Raw genomic sequence first — 21,008 nt, forward strand, 5'->3', positions numbered from 1 at the left:
GGCCAGAAGAAAAGGACAGGATTTTGTTTTCTCTATCCTTTGAGTTCCTCCATTCTCCCATCCCCACTTTTCTGTTTCAGTCATTAAAACCGTGGCTCCTAAACACACTCCACTGGCAGGATGAAGCGCAGTGTGCTGAAGGGACTCGGCAAGTCGTTGCGCTTATTGGCATATCAGGAAGAAACTACTGTATAGCGGAAGAAGGAAGAACTAATTTGTCAGCCCTGGGTGAATACCTGGGGTTCTTTATACCCACGAGAACTCAAGGTGGTTTTTTAAACAACTCATAAAACTCACTTCTCTTGGTGATCTGGAGCCTCCTTCCCGAAATGTTGGCTTACATCTGAAATTAATCTGCCATTTAAAAAAAAAAAAAGCACATCATGTTAGTGATTGACATCAGGTTAAAGAGAATTACCTGAAATCCAAAACAACCAATAGCAGTAGACATTGAGACTACAAAACAAAGCCCGCAAAGGATAAGCAATCTGTTTTAGTTTATTTTCCTTAAAGCATCTCACTAGATAACACGCATTGGTGCGGAGTGATTTCACATCTCCAGCCAGTGGTCCTGAGTTCTCACTGATGAAGTCTAACTTTAAACTAAAATGCCCTTAGCCTGTAAACTTGAGAAAGAGCCAGAGAAAAAGACAGAGAAAAAGCATGTGACAGCTGAACCCATCCGTTTGAGTTAGATTTTTAAAAGGAGAAACTATAAACCCCAGCGGTCCTAATTGTTGTGATAACCACTCAAAGGCATGCACAGTCAATCCCTGCAGAGGACTCAGCATGGCCTTGTTTTGCGGATGGGAGATGCCCTCGTGGCCACTTTCGCTTCTGTATAAAGGGTGGAGACAAGAAGAGGTAGATTCAAAGTGCTGGGCAGGGCTCTAAGATATAAGCTGACGGCAGCTGGTGGGGCTGTCGAAGCTAAGCAGACACTGTGCAAAGCTAAAAGATCCCCACTGCGTTTACGAGCAGCAGCATGAGAATATAGACACTACCAAGGGTCTCCCTGGACACAGAGTAAGAACTCTCAGTGAAAGCAGCAGGCAACACTCTGCTACAGATCTTCCCTCCCCACCCCGGCCCCAGCTGATAAATAAATAGACTATTCAGAATCCACTTCTGGAGACAAGACACCACCCTTGGGATGCCACTTCCCGCTCAAACACGCATTTATGCCGCACCAGCAGAAAACACTGCCCAGGAGGTCTGCGGCCGAGTCTGAGGGCTGCGTTCAGCCGGCTTGGCTCTCTCCCTTAGAGCTGCTTTAGGAAGACGTGAACTCACAAAGAGAAACATATGGTAGCTACAATATTAAAAAGCTTCTTGCGTTTTTTCCCCCTTAAAGGAAACATCTTGTGGGAAAAGAGAAAGAGAATTGGTGTGTGCTAGGCTTTCTCAAAAGCCAACACAACATAATACAAATTAAACTCAGGAAGACAACAGAATTAATGGTCTTCATATAGTGCCTTTTCATTGTTACTTTGGTAGTCATACTGAACTCACAATTTTTGTTTTTGTTTTCTAAAGCCATTGTTTTTAAAGTTAGAAATTGACACCAAATCTCGACAAGTCGTGGCAGTGAATACATCCGCCAGCAGGTGGCGCTCTCTTACCTTCTCTAGTTGCTCAATGCAGGCTGTGTGGACCACGATTTTGCAGACCGCACACTTCCTCCGGAGAGCGGATTTCTGCAACAGTCAATTCAAAATACAGGAAAGATACGTTAGCGAGTGATTCTGGAGACTTCCCTGATATGAAAGAGAGGCTCCGGAAATCAAGCAACACTGAAATTACTTCTGTCCCTTAGCAAATTGAAAATCTCTAAACATGTCAGAGTGACCCAGATGACTTCTTCCAAATATGACAAGAATAATACCATTGCAAATAAGGCTTGTAATATAAGCCAAGCCCTTTGCTCTGTTACATCAGTTTTCAATGTTGCAGCTGAACAACGGAAACATTGCCCTCAAGATTTTCTAACTTTTCTACACTTTTTATTAAAAAAATTTCCTTTGCACCGTTGAGGGACAGAGGCAACCTTCTTACTTATGTCTTATAGGAATCAAGCATTCCATCCTTACTATCATCAGAGGCTAAATTTCAAAGACTGGCTGCTTTAAGTTTCTGTTCTAGACACAATTCTTCGCTGTGCTATTTGGGTCTCTACCCATGTCTTCAGGAGGGCGATTACAAGTCTGGCTTCACACCCAGGAAACAACAACAACAATAACAACAACAATAAAGAGCAACAAAGACAGCAGGGGGCGCTAGTAAGACTATAGGTCTTGCTCTGTTCTCATGGGCACTTCACAGATGATAACTCACTTAACTCTTGCAGCCCTATGAAGTAGAGACCAGCCCCACCCCTGCTTCACAGATGAGAAAACCCACACACAGTGAGTGACCTGTCCAAGGCCTGCCAATGAGGCCACAGCACACCCAATCTGTCTGGCTCCTAAGTATCATAAAATGTAGCCTTGACAACCTTGGAAATGTATACATTCACAGCGTGAAGCTTGTCAGGGTCTAGCTTGTCTCCAACAATTTAAAACCCCAATGTGGTGCAAGGAGAGAGATGACTGAGAGGGCTCTCGATGTCATTCCTTCCAGCGTCACCTGGAGGCGCTGCTAGGGATACACATGGCCCAATGGAAGAGCTGCCTTCATGATTCTGTTGAGTGGTAGTAACCAAGGCGACAGGAAATGCACTATGTTACATGTAAAGATCTTAGACACCCTAAAGACTGTATATATTTACTTTACCCAACAGGTCATCTTAAACCAGTGTTCCCTTCCCCAAGATGATGAACTGGAATCAAGTCATTAACACAGCACTTGACGGGTTAGTTGTTATTCTTCGTGTTAAGACATGGTTGTTTTGGAACTCAGTACAAAGATAGATAAATAGATGATAGATAGATAGATAGATAGTAGATAATTTTAAAACTAAACATTACCTGAGACCACAAATACATTCTGAGCACAGAAACTCACAATAACAGGAGACTCCAAAGAACCCAGGTGGGTAAGGCTGGGCATCCCTGTACATCTGGAAAGTATCACTGTAGATTGATGGTAAGCTGTGTCTGCTGAACGGTTTGCTGAGAGGAAGGACAGTGAAGCCAAGTGGAGCAGGCAGGTCAGAAACACACCCAACACTGCTACTGTGGAGAAAGGGCCCTGTAGGGATGGACTGCAGGCAGCCCTGGGGATGCTGGGAGAGGCTGATGGAAAGAAATGATGGGATCATAGTTCTCCTATGGTCCCATCATTCAACAACACTGGACACGAGCCTCTGTAGACAGCAGTGACAACTGTGTCACCAGCTACCACTAAAATGCACAAAATAGTACAGCAATGACACTTGAAGCTGTGTTTGTGGACGCTAAGCGTGTGACCCCCTCTTGGCTTTGATCTTCCTAATATGAGGTAGAACAATAAGTATGTTTGGCAATTAATTGATGGTTCAAATATCAAAGAATAAGGGAAACCAAGACACCTAAGGATGTTGTTGAAAGTGTCTTGTTCTACAACCAAAAACAGAAGGAAGAATAGGGAGGAAGGGGATGAAGAGGAGGAGAAATACACACAGCCACTGAGAGGAAGGATACAAAACAGTAGTAGCAGCAATCATAGCCGTAGCAATGGTAGGTAGTCACAAAAACAGCAGCACCAGTAACCAAATTTGACAGCAAATTTTTATAACTAGATTGCTCATAAGCAAATGGCCGCTGCTCCCTCCTCCCTATGGCTATCCCGGTCAGATCTCTGCAAGAGCAGCACCTGCAGGAAGTGCATGTGATATTTCAGTCAGATTGCTAATGAGAGTTACCAGGAAGCTAAGGAAACTGGAGTTGATCCTTGTCCATGTGCCCCTCGCCCCCCAGCCCACCATCCTTAACAGATTACACGTGCCAGGCATCACTACTCAAGATGGGCTAACATTTATGGAGTCATGATCTCACAGAGCCTGGAAGGCATCTTCTCTCTCAGTGACTCCTACCTCCTTCTGTGCCCTGCTGTCCTCTTGGTGGTGACGTGACTTTCTTATCTGTTTGAAGATAGACTACATCCTCTTATCTCTACCTACTACATGTTCTGTTCTTGTCTTCTCTCTTCCGTGCTCTTCCGACTGTGCCTGTCGATCACCTGGTCATTAGTCTACCTCTCAGGAAAAGAGATTCATCTGCACACATGATAAGGAGATGGGAGGAATAATTACCCCTTTAACGAGATAATGTGCTTCTAGGAAACCTCTCCTCTATACAGCTACTTGCCACATGATGCACTGCTAAGCTCATGCACTTTCCTGAGTTCCAAAAAAAAAAAAAGTTTCTTTATTTTCTGTCTTTTACAGATCCTGTCCAGAAATACATACATGCTTTCTCTAATACTCTGGGTTTTCTTTCTCTAAATCCCACACTACTTCCACCATTCGGCTGACCTCCTCTGCAAAGCAGGCTGGTTTTCTTCCACCTAAAAGGCATGATTTCCTCTCTTGCTATTCTCCATCTCCCTCCTCCTGGCGGTTGCCACGGTTTAGAGTTGGCTTGTCCTACTGTTTTCCCATAAATTCTAATAAAACTGTCCTTCAGCTTTTTTTTCAATTCCATTTCTACTTTTTATTTTATTTTAATGAGGCTAATTCAATGCTCATACAAAGAAAGCCTGACTTTTCCCCAGCAGTATGTGGAGGTTAGGAAGGAAGAGAACTGAATGGACTCAGGAAATCGTGTGTGCTCACTGAAACCAGAGCCCACACTTCCTCCTCTCCTTACTTTTCATGTCACAATGCTGCTTCAAAATCATTTCTAGGACAAGGAATCTGGTTTATGCTGGGAGGCCCTGCTGGTCAGAGGTTGCAATCTACCTTAACCTGGCATCTCTCTTCAGGCTAGGCAGCACAGAGGACTCCTTCCCAGTGGAAGGCTTCCTGCTTTCTATCTGACCTTATTTGGAGAATATCTCTAGGCCTGGATACCTAGCTTATCTCTAGTGTGATCCTTGACACAGTTCCCTGTAGAAGCTTTTCCCAGTGCTGACCATAGGATAATTAGACATTGTGCTAGAAGCTTTATGACAAACCAGGCTTCCACATAAGGTAGCTAGGGCTAGTACTAGGAGCTTTACGATAGGAACATGCAAATCAGGTGATGCCCCAGCTACTGGACCCATCCTTTGTATCTTGCCGCACTCTTGAATAATTTGAGCTGTCTCCCCGAGGCCATTTCCACCCTTTTCACAGGCCACACAGAGCTCTCTGTCGCCACTTCTGCCCCTTTGTCCTGGCAGACTGGTGGTCAGCAGACCGTGAGGTAAAAGGAAACCTCACAGCTGATAAGAGTATATGAGCCACAGGGCTAATACATATCCTCTCCCAGCTTTCTGGGTTATGCAAATGCACTAATATCATTCATCTCTATTAATTCAAGCATGAAAGTCTACGGATGACAACACACAACTTAAAGTGCTGTAAGTCCTAAAGCTAATCTTATTTAAATCATACAGAGTTTTTAAAGACCTTCTTCAAATGTATTGCACGCCTCTAGGTCTTTTGATACAGAATACCCAAGCCACAATCTGAACGCCCATTCATGACCGCTACCTCATGCGTCATACGCCCAAGATGAATCTGCCCGTTTGCCTTTCTCTCTGACCAGAGCTCCTTAAACCATGGCTCCTGGCGCAGCCGGCTTCCTGACAGCTCCCGAACAGCTTGTAGTCTGTAAAATCAGGTAGTTGATGTTTCCAGCCCTGGTGGTTGCTCTTCATTATCATCTTGATGGGATTTAGGATGAGCCCGGGAGATGCACCATTGGGGCGTGTCTGTGAGGATGTCTACAGAAAGATCAACCGATGTGGGATCAACAATGCGCAGCACCTTCCTCGGACAGCATGGGGCATGGGCAGAGTTGCTCACCTGCCTGCCTGTACCTTTTCCTTCCAGAATGCACGTTACCTGAGTTGCTGCCACCATCCTCTTTTGACTTCAGATTCCAGCTTCTTTGACCTGCTTATGTAGACAGCACAGTGATTCTCCAGGAATTTCTAGGTCTCTACATTGGGAACTGTGCAGCCGTCGGGTAGAACATCCATCCAGGCAACCAGGGTCATACTACCTACCCCATGATGTGAGCCGATCTAATAAGTCTCCTTCCTTAATATACATACGAGACAAGACAAGAATATCCAGTGTATTCCACATGCAAGCACACACATGCACACACAATCTATGGTGCTGTTCCTCTAGAGAACCCTGCCTGATACAATAATCATATACAAAGCGAAGTCAGTAAGTTCTCACTGACAGCCAAGGTCTCTTTCCACAGCGGTAAGAACATGGTGTTATTTCCTCCACTGGCAGAAGCTGTTTTAGTGAACCCAATATGTTCACTGGTAACTTCTTGGTGTATATGTTAGACTTTTCCAGACCCAATATCTGAGAGAAATAGCTTAAAGCAAAAAAAATTTATGTTACTCCATGGCTTCAGAGATTCCATCCCATGGTTCCATTTCAGGGGCTTTTGTGGAGGCAATACATCATGGCGGGAGGCTTGGTGGGACACCGCTGCTTCCTTAACAGCAAGCAGAAAGCGGAGAGTGGAGGAGACAGGATGTACCCTTTAAAGGCACCACCCCTAAAATCTACTCCCTCCAGCTCAGCTCCTTTTGATTGCTGGCAGTGCGCCCCGCCTCACTTTCCAGCTCTCACCTGGCCCCATGGCTCCTCAGTGGGCCAGCGGTTTCCTAGGTTCCTGTAACATCTGCCTCAGTTCCAGCGAGTGTTAGGCCTGCTCTCTGCTAAAAGGAGAAATTCATCTACCTGCTAACAGGCCACTGGGCAAGCACTCAGTCTAACTGCTTCTCAGAGGCAGCTCTGCCTGAGAAGTGAGCACTCAGCACACGAACCGCAGGCAGAGTACTTCACATCCAGCCCGCGACAGTTTACACATCAGAAGGCTGGTGTTTGGATTGACGAAGCTCATTTGACACAGCCGGATAGCAAGCTTCTGGGCAAACACTGCTCAAAACGCAGAATTCTCGCTCAGTTATGCTGAACTTCTTTGTTCGAAGGCTTACCCCAAACACAGGACCACAGTTTGAATCTGAATTACACTCCACGGGCTCGTGTGTTGAATACTTGGCCTCCAGTTTATGGCGCTGTGGAATATTTCCAAGGTAGGAGCTGGCTGTTAGAACCGAATCAATAGGGTCAGGCCTCTGACCCCGCCTCTGGCTAGTCTGTTCTCTCTGGTTCCTGGTCTGTCACCTTGTAAACAGCCACCAACAACAAGGACTCCGGCCACTGCAGGCTGAGACACTTCACTGATGGACTGAATACTTCTTGAAACTTTGAGCCAAATCCAACCTTTCCTCTCATTTCTGGTCAGGTACTTTTGTCACGGCAACACGAAACAATCAGCACAACGGGAAATACAGCAACAGCGCACAGCACACGGGAACCTGGATGTGTTCCAAACACAGCCACATCCCCCCGCCCCCCGCGAAAGTCTTATTGAAGCCGGTATTTCTTCCACTTTGAGAAACGGTGAACTGAATGAAAGATAAATAATCAAAAAAGCATAGAAATGGTTATGACTTTTAATATTGGCGTCCATGTGATGCTGAATCTAGCACAAAAAATATGAGTTAAAAACTAAAGATTGTCTGAGACACTGGACACATTTTTAAATTCAAATGATAAAGAATGTATTGATTTGTTCTCCTCGGTGAATTTAAAGGCTCTCTGTACTGGCTGCTCTAGACATCAAGTAGAGTAACCTCCATGCTCTTAGTAAAGGTTTCCTGATTCTGACCTTGTTGGTATTCAAATTACGCCCAGTAACCCGCCCGTGTGTGGTGGTAGTATCTGAAAGATGACAACCCAAGTACAACAGCAATTACACGGCTTATATCCCACTGTATCTTCCTTTGGTCGGATAGAAAACGTGACCGGTGCTTCCATAAGCAACAGGACCCCAGCACGCTGTGCTTTAGGGTAGAGGGCATGGCAGAATGACTAGATGGGAAGAAGCATTTCAAGTACTGGGTTGACACTCTATCCATTCCCATGTGGTGAGTGCCGATGCCACTCAAGGTAGGGACAGAGCCTCGCCAAAGGACAGCTCTTGTCAAGTCAGGAGTAAAGCTGCCTGCACCCCTGCAGTTGATCCCCATCAGTTCCTCAGTTTCTTGGCCTTTCTGGATTAGAAACTGAGGGAGGGTGGAGAACCAGACGAGGAAGAAAGAGCAAGCCAGTCAAAGGGCAAAAGAGGTTCCCATACCCACCCAGAGGACCCTGAAGCCTAGCAGTAGCAACCCTGTGCGAGGGTGGAGAGGACTCACAGTCCCCTGAGGCTGGCCTGGTTCTCTTTTCCTCTCTCTTTAGGATGTCAGGAATATGGTACCCTTTAGGGGAAATCTACTTATCTGGGCAACATAAACAGAACTTTGCTGCTGTACAATTCAAGGTGAATGAAAACAAGAGTTCTCTGATCTATTTTAAAGTCTAATTAGAAGAAATGACAAGCAAACTTGGCAAGTCCTGTTTCTCTGGGAACCTGGGATGCGATCTAGGAAAAATGAAGGCTGGCGTTATCTGAAAGCCTTGGCTATGTGGCTTCAGAGCCCAAGCTAAACTTCCACCGTTGCTCTTTATTTACACAACACAGGCCATTTTTAGACAAGCCAGGAGGGTGGTCTGCTGGACTGGTCACCAATCACCAAAGAGAATGGTTTGGATAATAAAAGCTGTCAAATAAGAAGAGGGAAGGGCTCAGAGACTGACTCTCTGAGGACCTAAAGGAGACGGTGGAGTCTGGATTTCAGCCTTAATAGATGAAGACATTTGGAAACTCTGGTAGGGGAAGATCTCAAGTCTTGTTGTTTAGGAGGCATTGCTGTCTCCTAACAGGAGAAGCAGCCAGCTTTGGTGTGTCTGCTGGGTACAGTTACCAGGCTCACAGGGGTCCATTTTTGCGTGTTATCAGTTAAGAGGTTTGGTGGCTGGGTGGGAAGTGGGGGCAAAAGCAACCCAAGTAGAGGAACAGCAAAAGGGAAGAAAAGCTCAGATATATGACGATGTAGGGATATTTGAGGATTGGCCAGGGTGTCAGCGCTGAATAGCAGAATACATTCCGTGATATAAGTACCAATGGCAACCAAACTGTATGGGGTCATTCAGATTATAGTTAAAATACTGTCCTTAATTCTTAATGAGAAAGTCACTGGGAATGTGGTGATGAGCTGGAATAGGTGATTGGGGCCTGGTTTAGAGTGCTATGGATGGAAGAGAAAGACAAGCCAGAGGGGCAAGTGTGACTGTTATTTGTCAGCTTTCTGTTACTGCGACAGATCTGTGAGCTAACCAGCTTCATGAAGGACAAGGTTTCTGTCCGACTCATGGCTTCAGACTTTTCAGTCCTCAGGCTTTTGGCCCCGCTGCTTGGGACCCTGCAGTATCATAGCTGCTATGTCTGGTGGTGGGGGCTTCTGGGGAACAGAAAGAGAAGACACAGAGGCGCCAGGAGTCTTCAAAGCTAAGTCCCTAGAGACTCACCCCCCCCCCTTCCGTTAGAACCATCTCCCAAAGGTCGCACCACCTCCAGCAGAGCCATGGGCTGGGGTCCAAGCCTTTAACATGAGCTTTAGGGGGAAGCTACAGCAGTAATGAAGAATATGACAATAACGGCTCTTTCCAGTCCACCCCAGGCCTCCACCAAAGTCGACTCTGACCTCTCATGCTTTCATTGTTTTCCGGTAGAACACTGGGCAGTCCGGGATGGCCTCAACCCACGCTTTGATCAACTTTGCTAGGAAGTTTGCCTGGTTGACTGCACATTTAACAGTTTCCTCCTGGACTGTGGCTTGGAGCACTGCAATAAAACCCATTTCATATGCACTTCCTGCACCGTGTTTTGTTCGGAGGAACAACGGCCGAAGCATCCTGTTCGGGAAGCGTTTATGTGCTGAGTAGCCTCAGGTACACTAAGTCAGGAGGCCACCTGAGCTGAAAATAGAAGTGCAAACTGCACAGCCTCCAGAGACACACAGAGAGAAAGAAGAGAAACATCTTCCGGATATTGGACCGATATGAAGAGCACCGTTTCCACAGCAGTGCATATGCTTCATAGTGAAGGAAAATCTCAAATCTTAGAGCAGAGAGCCAAGGAGGGCAGTGGTTCTGTGGGCTGACTGTCAGACTAGAGAGGAGATACTTTTCTTCCTCCTGGGAAGCAACCAACCCAGGAAGCAATTTGATAAGGACCAGGTTCCTAGAACTGTGTAGATTCCAAGCTGGAGCAGGTGGTTGGCTAGACAGAGTGGCACCCCATCCTGTCTTCAGCACTCAGTGTCCGAAAAAGCTACTATCAGAACATGGAGAGTTGTGGAGGATGGGGAAACAGGAATGGGAATCCCAACAGCTGACTCTTGTATTACAATTCTCACTCTTTGAAGAACGATTTAGGAGTGATTTGTGTCAGTGGTGAAAGAGTGGTAAATACAGTCACACAATGCAGAACATTTTTTGGTCAATAACAGACCATACATATATGTGTGTGTGTGTGTGTGTGTGTGTATACCATGTGATGTACCATGCACATATAGTAGGTTATACCACATACTTTGAATAAGCACATTCTTTGATGTTTATGCAATGATGAATTTCCCTAATGATTCGCTTTTTTCAGAGCATGTCCCCATCATTAATCAGGACAAGACTGTAGTGCAGGGTTTCTCTGGAGAACGTTAATAAAAAGTGACCACATGAATCCCAGTTATTACCCTTGTGGCGAAACTCAGTCAGATGACTACTGTGTACCACTGTCCTAAAAGCCCCTACCTAAAATTTAAGTCTAGTTATTGAGACATGAGACAAACATAGACTCGCCGGTGTACCTTGTGAGACATGTGGAGAACGGCCCCATGACCGTGCATCAGCTGTCACGGCTGAACAAAGTGGCACCAACAGAGATGGAGATGGCTGAAAGGGATGCTGTAGTTTTCTGCTCTGACTTCACTGACTGGCCCTAGATTGCTGCCTTTCCTACTCCTTCTACCTCCTCTCACACCGGCACAACTCAAGGAAAGAGATTTCAGCCTGTGAACTCAAGTCCTCTAAGAGTAGAGTTGTATTTACATTTCTTCTTCCTACCCCTCCTCTTACCCAAGGATGTCTCATGTACTATAGCTGGTTACTGGTCGTCTCTGGACGTTGTTGCTCTCTGTTCTTGCTTCTTCCCGACAGCCTTGGATCTATCTATCTTTCCTTTCTTTTTCCATATTTGCTCCTCTATGCTTCACAAATGATCTTATTTTACACAGCAATGTGGACAGTCACTAATTTAAACTTTGGCAAATGCCAACTTTTACTGTGTCTCTGGCTCTGTCATCATTGGTTCTGTGGCTTTTCTGTTACAGTTGTATGCTATATTGAAAGTTATTTGTATTATAGAACAAGGCTGCCATATAACTTATGAATGAATTGATGATATATGCACAAAATGGTGTGAGTACATGCACACATACACAGACACCAGTAAATAGGACTGATAGAGCCCCCCACATATATTAATTTAATTAAACACATTAATTTAAGATATATTGATGGTATCTGCACATGTATTATAAAACTCATAAGTCACTGGAGTTCATGGAAAATGGTGTCCTGAGGTCATCTCAATGGTTCTCTCATTTTCCAGGGTAATAACTGGTCATGGACATAGCAGATATTTGAGGCTTAATACCAATTAGAAGATATAGAACTTAACCCTCAGTCCTTGCAGCTATGAAACACCATTTATGCCATTTGCCTTGTTTCATGGTCCCATTATCACCTTACTTTGTAGAAAGAGAATTATTTTTTAAAGTTCATAGGCAAATGATTCTAATCACTATTTAGAGGTATTTGTTCTAATATAAATTATCATGACATGGTCAAGAAACCATGTCAAATTGTGGCAAAGAAGCTACCCCTGAACTGTTTTCAACACTCTAAGCTATGAGTGACATAATAAAGGCAGGGTCTTCCACCCGATCTAGTCCAGGAAGATCCGCCTTAAAGTCATGGGCCACCTCACTCTGTTATCAGCAACTGCCAATGCTGTTTTTTCTAAATCACATACCTGCCCATATCACTTCCAGAGACAGAGGTTTATTGGAAGCCTAGCAGTATGATATATGCACTATACATACAGCTCCCTTTCAGTCACTTTAGAGATAAGGGACAAAGACCCAGTGGGATTAGGCCGCTGGCCCAAGGAGGACTAGGTAAGGATGGATCCTAGGTTCATTTCCTGCCACTGTGTTAGAATTCAGTTCTTATTTTCTTTGCCAGCGGTCAATTGGGGAATCAAGAGAGATCAGGATAGCTATATAAGATCTGATAAAATTGGTTTATTTACTCTGCTGTTTAGCGGTGAACTAACAGCATCCATACTGTGACCATCTATAAGACAACGACAGAAAGCAATCTCCAATACCCAAGAAAATTAAGCAAAATGATTTTCAGTAGGCAGAGCCCTGACCAAACAGGGCAGTAGTGAGTGTGGGACCTCTCTCTCAAGAGCCTTAAAGATAAAGCAGGAATTCAGACATCCCAGCTTGTACATGTGGTGGCATTTACATGTCAGACTGACCTAGGGACAAGCGTCTGTGTGTGCATGTCTTCCAACCACCACATCTCTGAGTCATTCATTCCTTCCCTGAAAACTTGCTGGGTGATTATCAACGAAAGCACTTGTTCTCAGTGCTGGAGAACCCAGAACACAAACACAAAATTCACAAGCAAAATGGAGGTTACAGTCTAGCAGTGGAGACACACAGATGATTGACATCAAGTATTTGTTTAAATATTAGGGAAAGGTGAGGAGAATAGCGAAGGAGCTGTGCCCAAGGACAGCATGAATTTGGCAGGGCTGGTTATTTCACCACATAAAAACTTGTCCTCGGTTTTCCTCAATGACACAAACACAGCTGGCGACTTTTAGTCACTACAAGCCTATTATACTATGGCTACAGTGTCTCAGGGCTACTCTAGGTATATTTGGGGGCTCACAGTCTTGAACCATACCATTCAAGGAGGAATGATTGTAGTGATTCCTCTTATAGAATATTCATGGTTTTAACACAAGGCTGTTATGTAGACATTATCTTGTATAATTCTTAAGGGAAAAATAAGAAGTCCGTTGTATGTGATCCATACTGTCCAGACGCGAAGCTCAGGCCTAAAGAAGTTGAAAACAATATCAAATATTATATTACTCAAAGCCTAGATTCAAAGCCAGGTCATTCAATTCCAAAATTCACCCACCTCAACAGCGCCCTCCTCCTGTTAAATCAAGATATTAAGGCATGCTTTTCCATTTCCTGATGTTTTAAAAGAATTTCCATCCTGGTCTAAGAGGCAGGGGTGACAACAGCAAATGTTGCTATAAAACAGAGATAAGGGACTGGGGATACAGTTCAGTGGGTAAAGTTCATGATGTACAGGTTTGGAAATCAGAGTTCAGTTCCCCAGTGCCCACATAAAAGCCAGGTGTGGCGGTGCATGCCTCCCCCAGCACTGCCCAGAAGACAAGCTGATCCTGGGATCTCACTGGTCAGCCAGTATAGTCAAAACAGCAAGCTTCAGGCTCAATAGGAGACTTGGTCTCAAAAAAATACAGTGGGAGCTAAACGAGCACTAGAGGAAGTCACCCAGTGTTGACCTCTGGGCTTCCACACATGCTATTGTGACCATGCGCTCACAAGCACACAAGTGGATTCCTCCCATACACACACAGACACAACAACGTTGGAAGCTGCTAACCATTTTCAGTAACAGCAGAATCAGATGACATGCCAAAATTGAGTGTCTTGGAGCAACAAGAATGTTTCAATTATTTTATTTAATATTCAGATATGCATATAATATATTTGGACCAAATCCACCCCTGATTTCCTCCCCTTCAATTCCTCCTCTCTCACATCATCTTTCCCTCCCAATTTCATGGGATCTCTCTCTTTTCTAAAATCATCCGGCGAGTCCACTTAGCACTGACAGTAAGTGCACAGTGTAGGACCATCTAGTGGAGCCTGGATAGCCTCACCATGGTCATTTCCCTGAAGAAATGGACTCCATTTCCCCAGCCACCACCCCAGCAGCCATCATGTGCCAACAGCAGATAAATAGGGGTGGGACTTCCTGAGCCCCTCCCCCACCCATGCTGGGCATTTGGCTGGCTGGATTTTGTACAAGCATTGTTCATGCAGTCCCACCCACTGTGAATTCTTGTGTAACTGGGCTGCTGCTCCCCCAAAATGCTGTCTTGCTTCAGGCATCTACTTCCTCTGTCCCTTACAATTTTTCTGCCCCTTCTTCAAAATGATCCCTGAGCTTTGGTAGGAGGGTGGATGACATAGACGTCCCATTACAGCTAAGCACGCCACGGTTTTTATTCTCTGTTGACAAGTTGTGGATTTCTGTGTTAATCACCATCCAAGTTGAACCCATGCCTGAAACTATTAACTGAGGGAAAATGGGGCCTAGCTAGAACATAGGCCTTCGTGTTATTATTCCGTTAAATGACATAGTAACAAACAGCCCCTACACACAGGTTGGCACATCCCTCCACCTTCATCAGAGAAGTTTCTTTTCATAAGTAGATGGTGATAATACAGAGACCCACAACCAGTCAACATGCAGAGAGTAAGAATATTGTTTACAATCTACTCTTTTGGGCCATTGGTGTGAAGAAACTCTGGAGAGGGTAACAGCAGCTCTGTGCACCTGGCTATCACCTGTGTGACACGCAAACCCAACACTGAGTTGGAGACAAGTTATCTTTATCATTGAGGAAGAGGATTATATAATAGCAAACAATAACAGAACTGATTCATGTACACGCACCCCCACATACAAACACAAACATAGACTCATTCTAAAATTGTCACTGCAGAAAAGACGGCAATTATTCAGGCTCAGGGTACACACACACATGTACATGTGCTTCTGCTTCAATATAAAAATTTAATATAAAGGTAAAATAGCCGCACAAACCTACAAGAAGAACAAGTTTCAAAGCTGTGAGTATGCTTAGGATGTGGTTTTGACTTTTACCTTTCAGTGCATGAAAATTTCCTGGTATGACCATCCTGCAGGGTTATTGATAATGGTCAGACATGGGCATGAGTCCTGGGAAAACTGAAAAGCATCATGGGATCATCTCCCAAGTCATTCTCTATAGAACACTGAGATTCCAGGAGACGCTGACAGGCATTCTGAGGGGCTGGCCAAGGGTCCCAAAATCTCCCCTCCACTCAGAGAAGCCACAGCTTTGAGGTTCCTAACACTGATATATGTACTAAAGGTGTTTAGCGTTGTATAAACAGGGTCGCTTATGCAAATAACATCCTCTGTTAGTTTTGCATGTGACTTTAGTGCTCTCTAGAATATGATTTGGAAGTGAAATAGGCTGTGCAAGTGGACAATGGGGCTCCTGATCCAGATCACCTAAGTGACTAAATCTTAATGTTCCTCAGACTTCACATCCTGCCTCTCCTGTGTGAAACCGGCTGATTGGCAGCACACATGGGGAGTATTCTGTACAGACAGCAATTATAACGTCCATCGCGATAGCTGTGGCAGTAACAATGGTTAACAGCCACTGTGAAGGGACCACCCCTGTGCTCTTCTAATCACACAAACAGATGATCTCATTGAAATGCCCAGCCATCGTCCACCAGACACACAAAGGACAATGCCACGTCCACTCACGGCAGACTCCACTTCCTTTCCCCACACACGTCTCCTGCCAAAGGAAATCAGCAGTCAAGAGTCAGTCTATGAAAATCTCTCTGTAAACCATTGTTACTACTGACTCTGCTTTCCCTGAATCATCTTGATTCATTAGACCCTCAGCATCCTGATAGAGGAACAGCCTCTGGCAGACAGCAGCCTTGGCAGTCCCTGGATGAGTTGGCTTCAGGCTGGCACCCAAACAACCCTGGAAGCTGGATTTGCCTCCTGGACGCTCCCGCCACACAAACACATGGCTCCTTCTGACAGCTTGTACCCACTGCAGCCGAGCTGCCTGCCATCTGGGGGTGGCTCATTAATCTGCCATGCTGGACAACCCAACCTTTGTGTGGAGGTCCCAGAGCAGAGCACAAGCAGGTGAGGCTTCGTTCGCTCCTAGTATAGCATGGGAGCTCAGTGCAAACACCCGCCAGCCTGAATACATAACTGGAAGGAAAGTCTCCAGCTGTGCATGCTGGGCTATGAGTTTTTCATTTTTCTTAGTGGTAGCATACATACATAATAATATAGCAGGAGCTCTCCTCTTCTTGAGATGAAAGAGGCGGGACTGGGTTCATGGTCATTGGGGTGTGTGTGTGTGTGTGTGTGTGTGTGTGTGTGTGTGTGTGCGCGCGCACATTTAGAGGCCAACTTGAACCTCAGGTATCATTCCTCAGAGCCATCCATCCTGGTTTTTGAGCCTCAGGTCTTGCACTAGGACCCAGAGCTTACTGATTAGGAGAGACTGGCAGAATGACAACCTGGAGAAACCTGTCTGTTTCTACCTTCCCTTTGCTAAGATTACAAGGGCATCCACCACATGAGTTCTAGGGATCAAACTCAGGTTCTCCTTCTTGCAAGGCCAGCCCTCCGCCAACTAAGATATCATCGCAGACTTCTCATTGTATATTTTAAGCACCAGAAAGAGAAACATTTCCTTTACAGATGCCAGATGGTGGCAGCCCTTGTAGTCTTCTTCCAAATCCATTCCGAGAACCCAAGGCCATCCCTGTGGACAGATGTCATAGAACCCCATGACTGGAGTAATGAGGCCTCTGAAACTCCCAAAGACACACTTTGTGAGATGTGTCCCATAAAGGGATACTGCCATTTGCTGCACGTGGTTGGGCCCACCACAAAGACCACACACAGGAACAAAATGAAGGTGTTGCAGCCCCAGGAGGAGGACCACAAAGATTCATACTAAACCTTAGACCTTGCTAAAACCAAAGTCTGACAAAAATACCCGACTATTGTTGACTCCAAGTCAATGGCACTGAACTAGGAGTAAGAACGGAAGGGGAAGACGGAGATTATGGACATTGGCTAACTTGCCCTCTCGTTTCATGATTCTGACGCTAGAGGCAGCCATCAAAGAGGAGGCCAAGACTCAGGGAAGCCAAGCAGGTCTCGGGTTTTCACCCAGTTCTTTTGGGTGAAAACATAGATCTGTGTATCCCAATCTCTCAGCCAATCCCATACTACACAGCCTCTTAAGGGCACCCCATTAACTCTCAGAGCAAGACTATGCTTGTCAAGTTATAAGGAACAATGAAAATGGCTGCGAGTGAAGGTTGAGTGTCACGAGGCTTAGCGCTTTCCACCTTATCTTACACATAAGGAAAGAATAAAGGAAGAAAACAGCACCCATCAGACGCCCCACAAAAACAAGGTGACAGAAGCAGACCTAAAAATAGACATGATATATCTGGTAGGAGCGTTCTGAAGTCTGCCAGTTTTCTTTCCTTCTCACTCAGCCTACGTGCACTCAGTCACCTAACCATCCACCTACTCTCCCCGCGGCTCACACGGACCTGCCTATCTGCCTGCTTTCTCCAAAAGCGTATCCCCTCCACCTAGATCCTCAAGACTGCTCCGCTGTCTTTCTTGGAGTGTCTGTGAGCCTGTGTGCTAGGAGAGGCGTCTGTCTAGCTAGACAAGCTAACGCAACTCACAGAACAGCTGGAGTGTTCAGTTCTGAGCAGTGCCCTCAGTGCCACAAGCTGGGTGACAAAGATACACAAATGTTTGCTCTCAAAGTCATGGAGGTCAGAGTACAAAAATCAAGGCATCGTCACAGGCCAAGGTGCTGCTGAAGAGGAAGCTTCTGTGCCTCTCCCAGAGCTTCTGAGAGCAGCTTCTTGTCCCCCTTGTCCTTGGCTCGTAGCTGCATCAGTCCAGCCTCTGCCTCCATTGTCAGATGGTCCCCTCCGTGTGTGTTCTTCTCATAAGGATCCTCTTCACCTAGAATTAGTGTGTACCTCCCCTCGTATGACCTTATCCTAAAGGACTGCCATCGAGCTTCACATGGCTGTCAAGTAAGGTTTCATTAAGGAGTTCTGGTCACTGTGACACCAGTACACCTCTCATGAGTATACAGTGGAAGGTGTAACCATCTGCCAGGTGCCAAAGGCAGTCTCCCCGACTGGTCCTGGCCTCTATGAAGTTCATGAGAGGCTCTCTACCCTGACAGTGCACAGCCGGCCAAGATGATCTTGCTACTTTATTCCACACAGAGAGGACTCTCACGAGGCAGATCTGACCTAGGAATCCTAACTCTGAAAGAACAAAAGTAAAAATTAAAATGGCAGAAGTGACTAGATGGTTCATTCTATCAGTTGCTTTCTGCTCGTGTGATGCAATGTCACCACCAAAGGAAATCTGCAGAGGAAGGGGTTTCTTGGTATTTACACTTCCAGGAAGAGTCTGTAGTGGCAGTGGAGGCATGGGCACGGAGCTGAGCACTGACCACATACAGGGAGCAGAAGAAGTGAACCAGACGTGGGGAGAGACCGTCCTTGGTGAACACTTGACTCCTGCAAGGCTCCATGTCCTAAAAGTCTCATAAAACTTCCCAAACAGCGCCAGCAACTGGGGACTCGGTGTTAAAACACATGAGCTTATGCACAACTTTATTCATTCAAAATGCCAGCATTCCACCCTTGCTCTTGGCCGGCTCATGGACACACCCTAATGCAACATGTATTTAATCTAACTCAAAAGTCCTAATTGTCTTTAACAGTCTCTCAATACTATTTAAAAGTCCAGTCTCTTTTGAACCTAAAGGCAATCTCTCAATGTTAACTTTCCTGTTATACTGGCTAATCGTCTCATGTCAACTTGACACAAGCTCAGGGAACCTCAGCTGAGAAAATGCCTCCATAAGATCCAGCTGTAAACTAGTCTATAAGACAGTCTCTTAATTAGTGACTGATTGTGGGTGGTGTCACCCCTGGGCCTGGCGGTCCTGGGTTCTATAAGAAAGCAGACTGAGCAAGCCATGGGGAGCAAGCCAGTTGGCAGCATCCCTCCATGACCTCTGCATTAGTTCCTGACTCCAGGTTCTTCCCATCTGAGTTCCTGTCCTGACTTTCCTTTGATGGTGAACAGCAATATGGATGTGTGAGCCCAATAAACCCTTTCCTCCCCAACTTATTTTTAGGTCATGGTGTTACCCAGCTTCAGTGGCTCTCTGAAACCACAGAGGGAGAATTCACGGCCCTCTCACTCTGGCGTCTCGCAAGTGCTACACAGAAGGCACTGCCAAGTTTGGCTGCCAACTTGGGAAGAACTCTTGCTCCCTTGGCTCATATTTATAGGAGCTTTGTAATGCTTTCTAGAAAGGGTAAACTCAGGCCTTTTCCTTTCCCACATGGAAGGTTAGACGGGTGGGTCTTTCCCTGGGGGCACCTTTCCTAGTTCAACGCAGAGTAGGAGGCTTTTCTTTAATGGCATTAACCTCCTCAACAATGACAATCTTTTCTTCACCACAAGACAGGGTTGGAAGCTTTTCTTCCGAGGCCTTTCGCCTTCTCTTCTAAGATCTGCGCAGTTTCTTTCTGCCCCAGTTGCTGTTTTTCATTGTAGACCTGCATAAGCCTAATAATAACCATGCTAAAGATTCCATATGATGCTGTCTCAAAATTTCTTCCACCAAAGAAGCTGCTCCACTACTTTTCATTTAGCCTCATGCAAGTTCTTAGGATACAGGCAGAAGGCAAATCGATTCTTTGCTAAAGCATCCTGTGGGTGGCCTTCAGCCCAGTTGCTCATAAAATCCTTCTTTCCTTCTGAAACTTCCAAGCCAGGCCTCCACAATCCATACTACTCCTAGCACTACAGTCTTCCGGGCTTCTGTTAGGATAAACTGTTGAGTTCTGCTTACAATTTTCTAGTCCAATGTTTTCCACATTCCTCAAAACAAATAAGAAAGAAAGAAAGCAAACAACAACAACAAAAAGCAAGATCACGTTCTCAAGAACAACAACCCTGTTTCTGTATTAGTTACATTTTTGTAGCTGTGATAAGATACCACAGCCAAAGGCAACTTAAGATAGAGTTTATTTTGACTTATGCTTACAGATGACTAGATGTCTGTAATAGTGAGGGAGGCAGGGCAGCTGAAGCAGGCAGCCCAGAGATCACATCTCAACCCTACCCACAGGAAGCAGAGAGCAAACTGAAGGTAGATGGAGGCTATAACCTTTTAAAGCCTCACGCGACACACTTCCTCCAGCCAGGCTGCACTACCTGAACCTCCCCCAAACAGTGCCACCAACTGGAGACTAAGTATTCAAGCATAGGAGCCTCTGGGGGACATTTATGGTTTAACTACAACACTCATCCACAACTGAGAATCCCTAATGCAAACTCTGTAAAAGTTCTTCAGATGTACAAAGACAAATATGGTAACAACAACAACAACAAAAAAAAAAAAAACTAGTGAAATAATGGTCAAAGTTCAGTCAGTTCACGAGCCTAAAGCAGCCCACCTGGAGTTCTCTCCACCCACACACTACCTTTTTCTGCTTGCCCAGTGCCACAGGTTCAAGGCTGCTGTTTAAGTCTGTAGATGGATATATATGTCTCTTTCGAGTCTGAAATTAGGTGTGCACTAGCGTGTTCTCCATGGATGGCTAGAACAGAGCTAGATCATCTGGGGACACACAGCTGTACACCCTTGCATACCATCACCGCAATGATAGAATACTTGCTATTCCAGTTCCCACTGAACAATGGCATTGCCACAGTAGCAGCTAACTAGTTTGCATTGCCAACACTCGTGAAGTTCCGTGGTACTGGGTCCTCAACGCACACACAGCAAGAGAATCAATGAATGCAGAAAGAATATAAAGCAAATTTCATCTGGCATGGAAAGACGGTTGACTTAACACAAAGGCTCACAACCTGAGGTTGATCTAAAGAACCTACACGGTGGAAG

The 21,008-nt window shown here is 45.4% G+C and overlaps 1 protein-coding gene across 7 annotated transcripts in view; it reads right to left on the reverse strand.

Moving 5' to 3' along the window:
* Dgki (diacylglycerol kinase iota) overlaps positions 1-21,008 on the reverse strand; it is a 448,005-nt gene that overhangs the window by 263,081 nt on the left and 163,916 nt on the right. For all 7 annotated transcript variants that reach the window (XM_041675727.1, XM_041675726.1, XM_041675728.1 and 4 more), the window contains exons 4-5: positions 1,623-1,697; positions 298-354 (exon numbers count right to left, since the gene is read on the reverse strand). In XM_041675727.1, the coding sequence (XP_041531661.1) occupies positions 298-354; positions 1,623-1,697 (132 nt within the window). The remainder of the gene's footprint in view (positions 1-297; positions 355-1,622; positions 1,698-21,008) is intronic.

This window comes from Microtus oregoni, unplaced genomic scaffold (assembly GCF_018167655.1).
Source record: "Microtus oregoni isolate MIOR12 unplaced genomic scaffold, Mior012 000026F_ref0000081, whole genome shotgun sequence".
NCBI classification, from domain to species: domain Eukaryota; kingdom Metazoa; phylum Chordata; class Mammalia; order Rodentia; family Cricetidae; genus Microtus; species Microtus oregoni.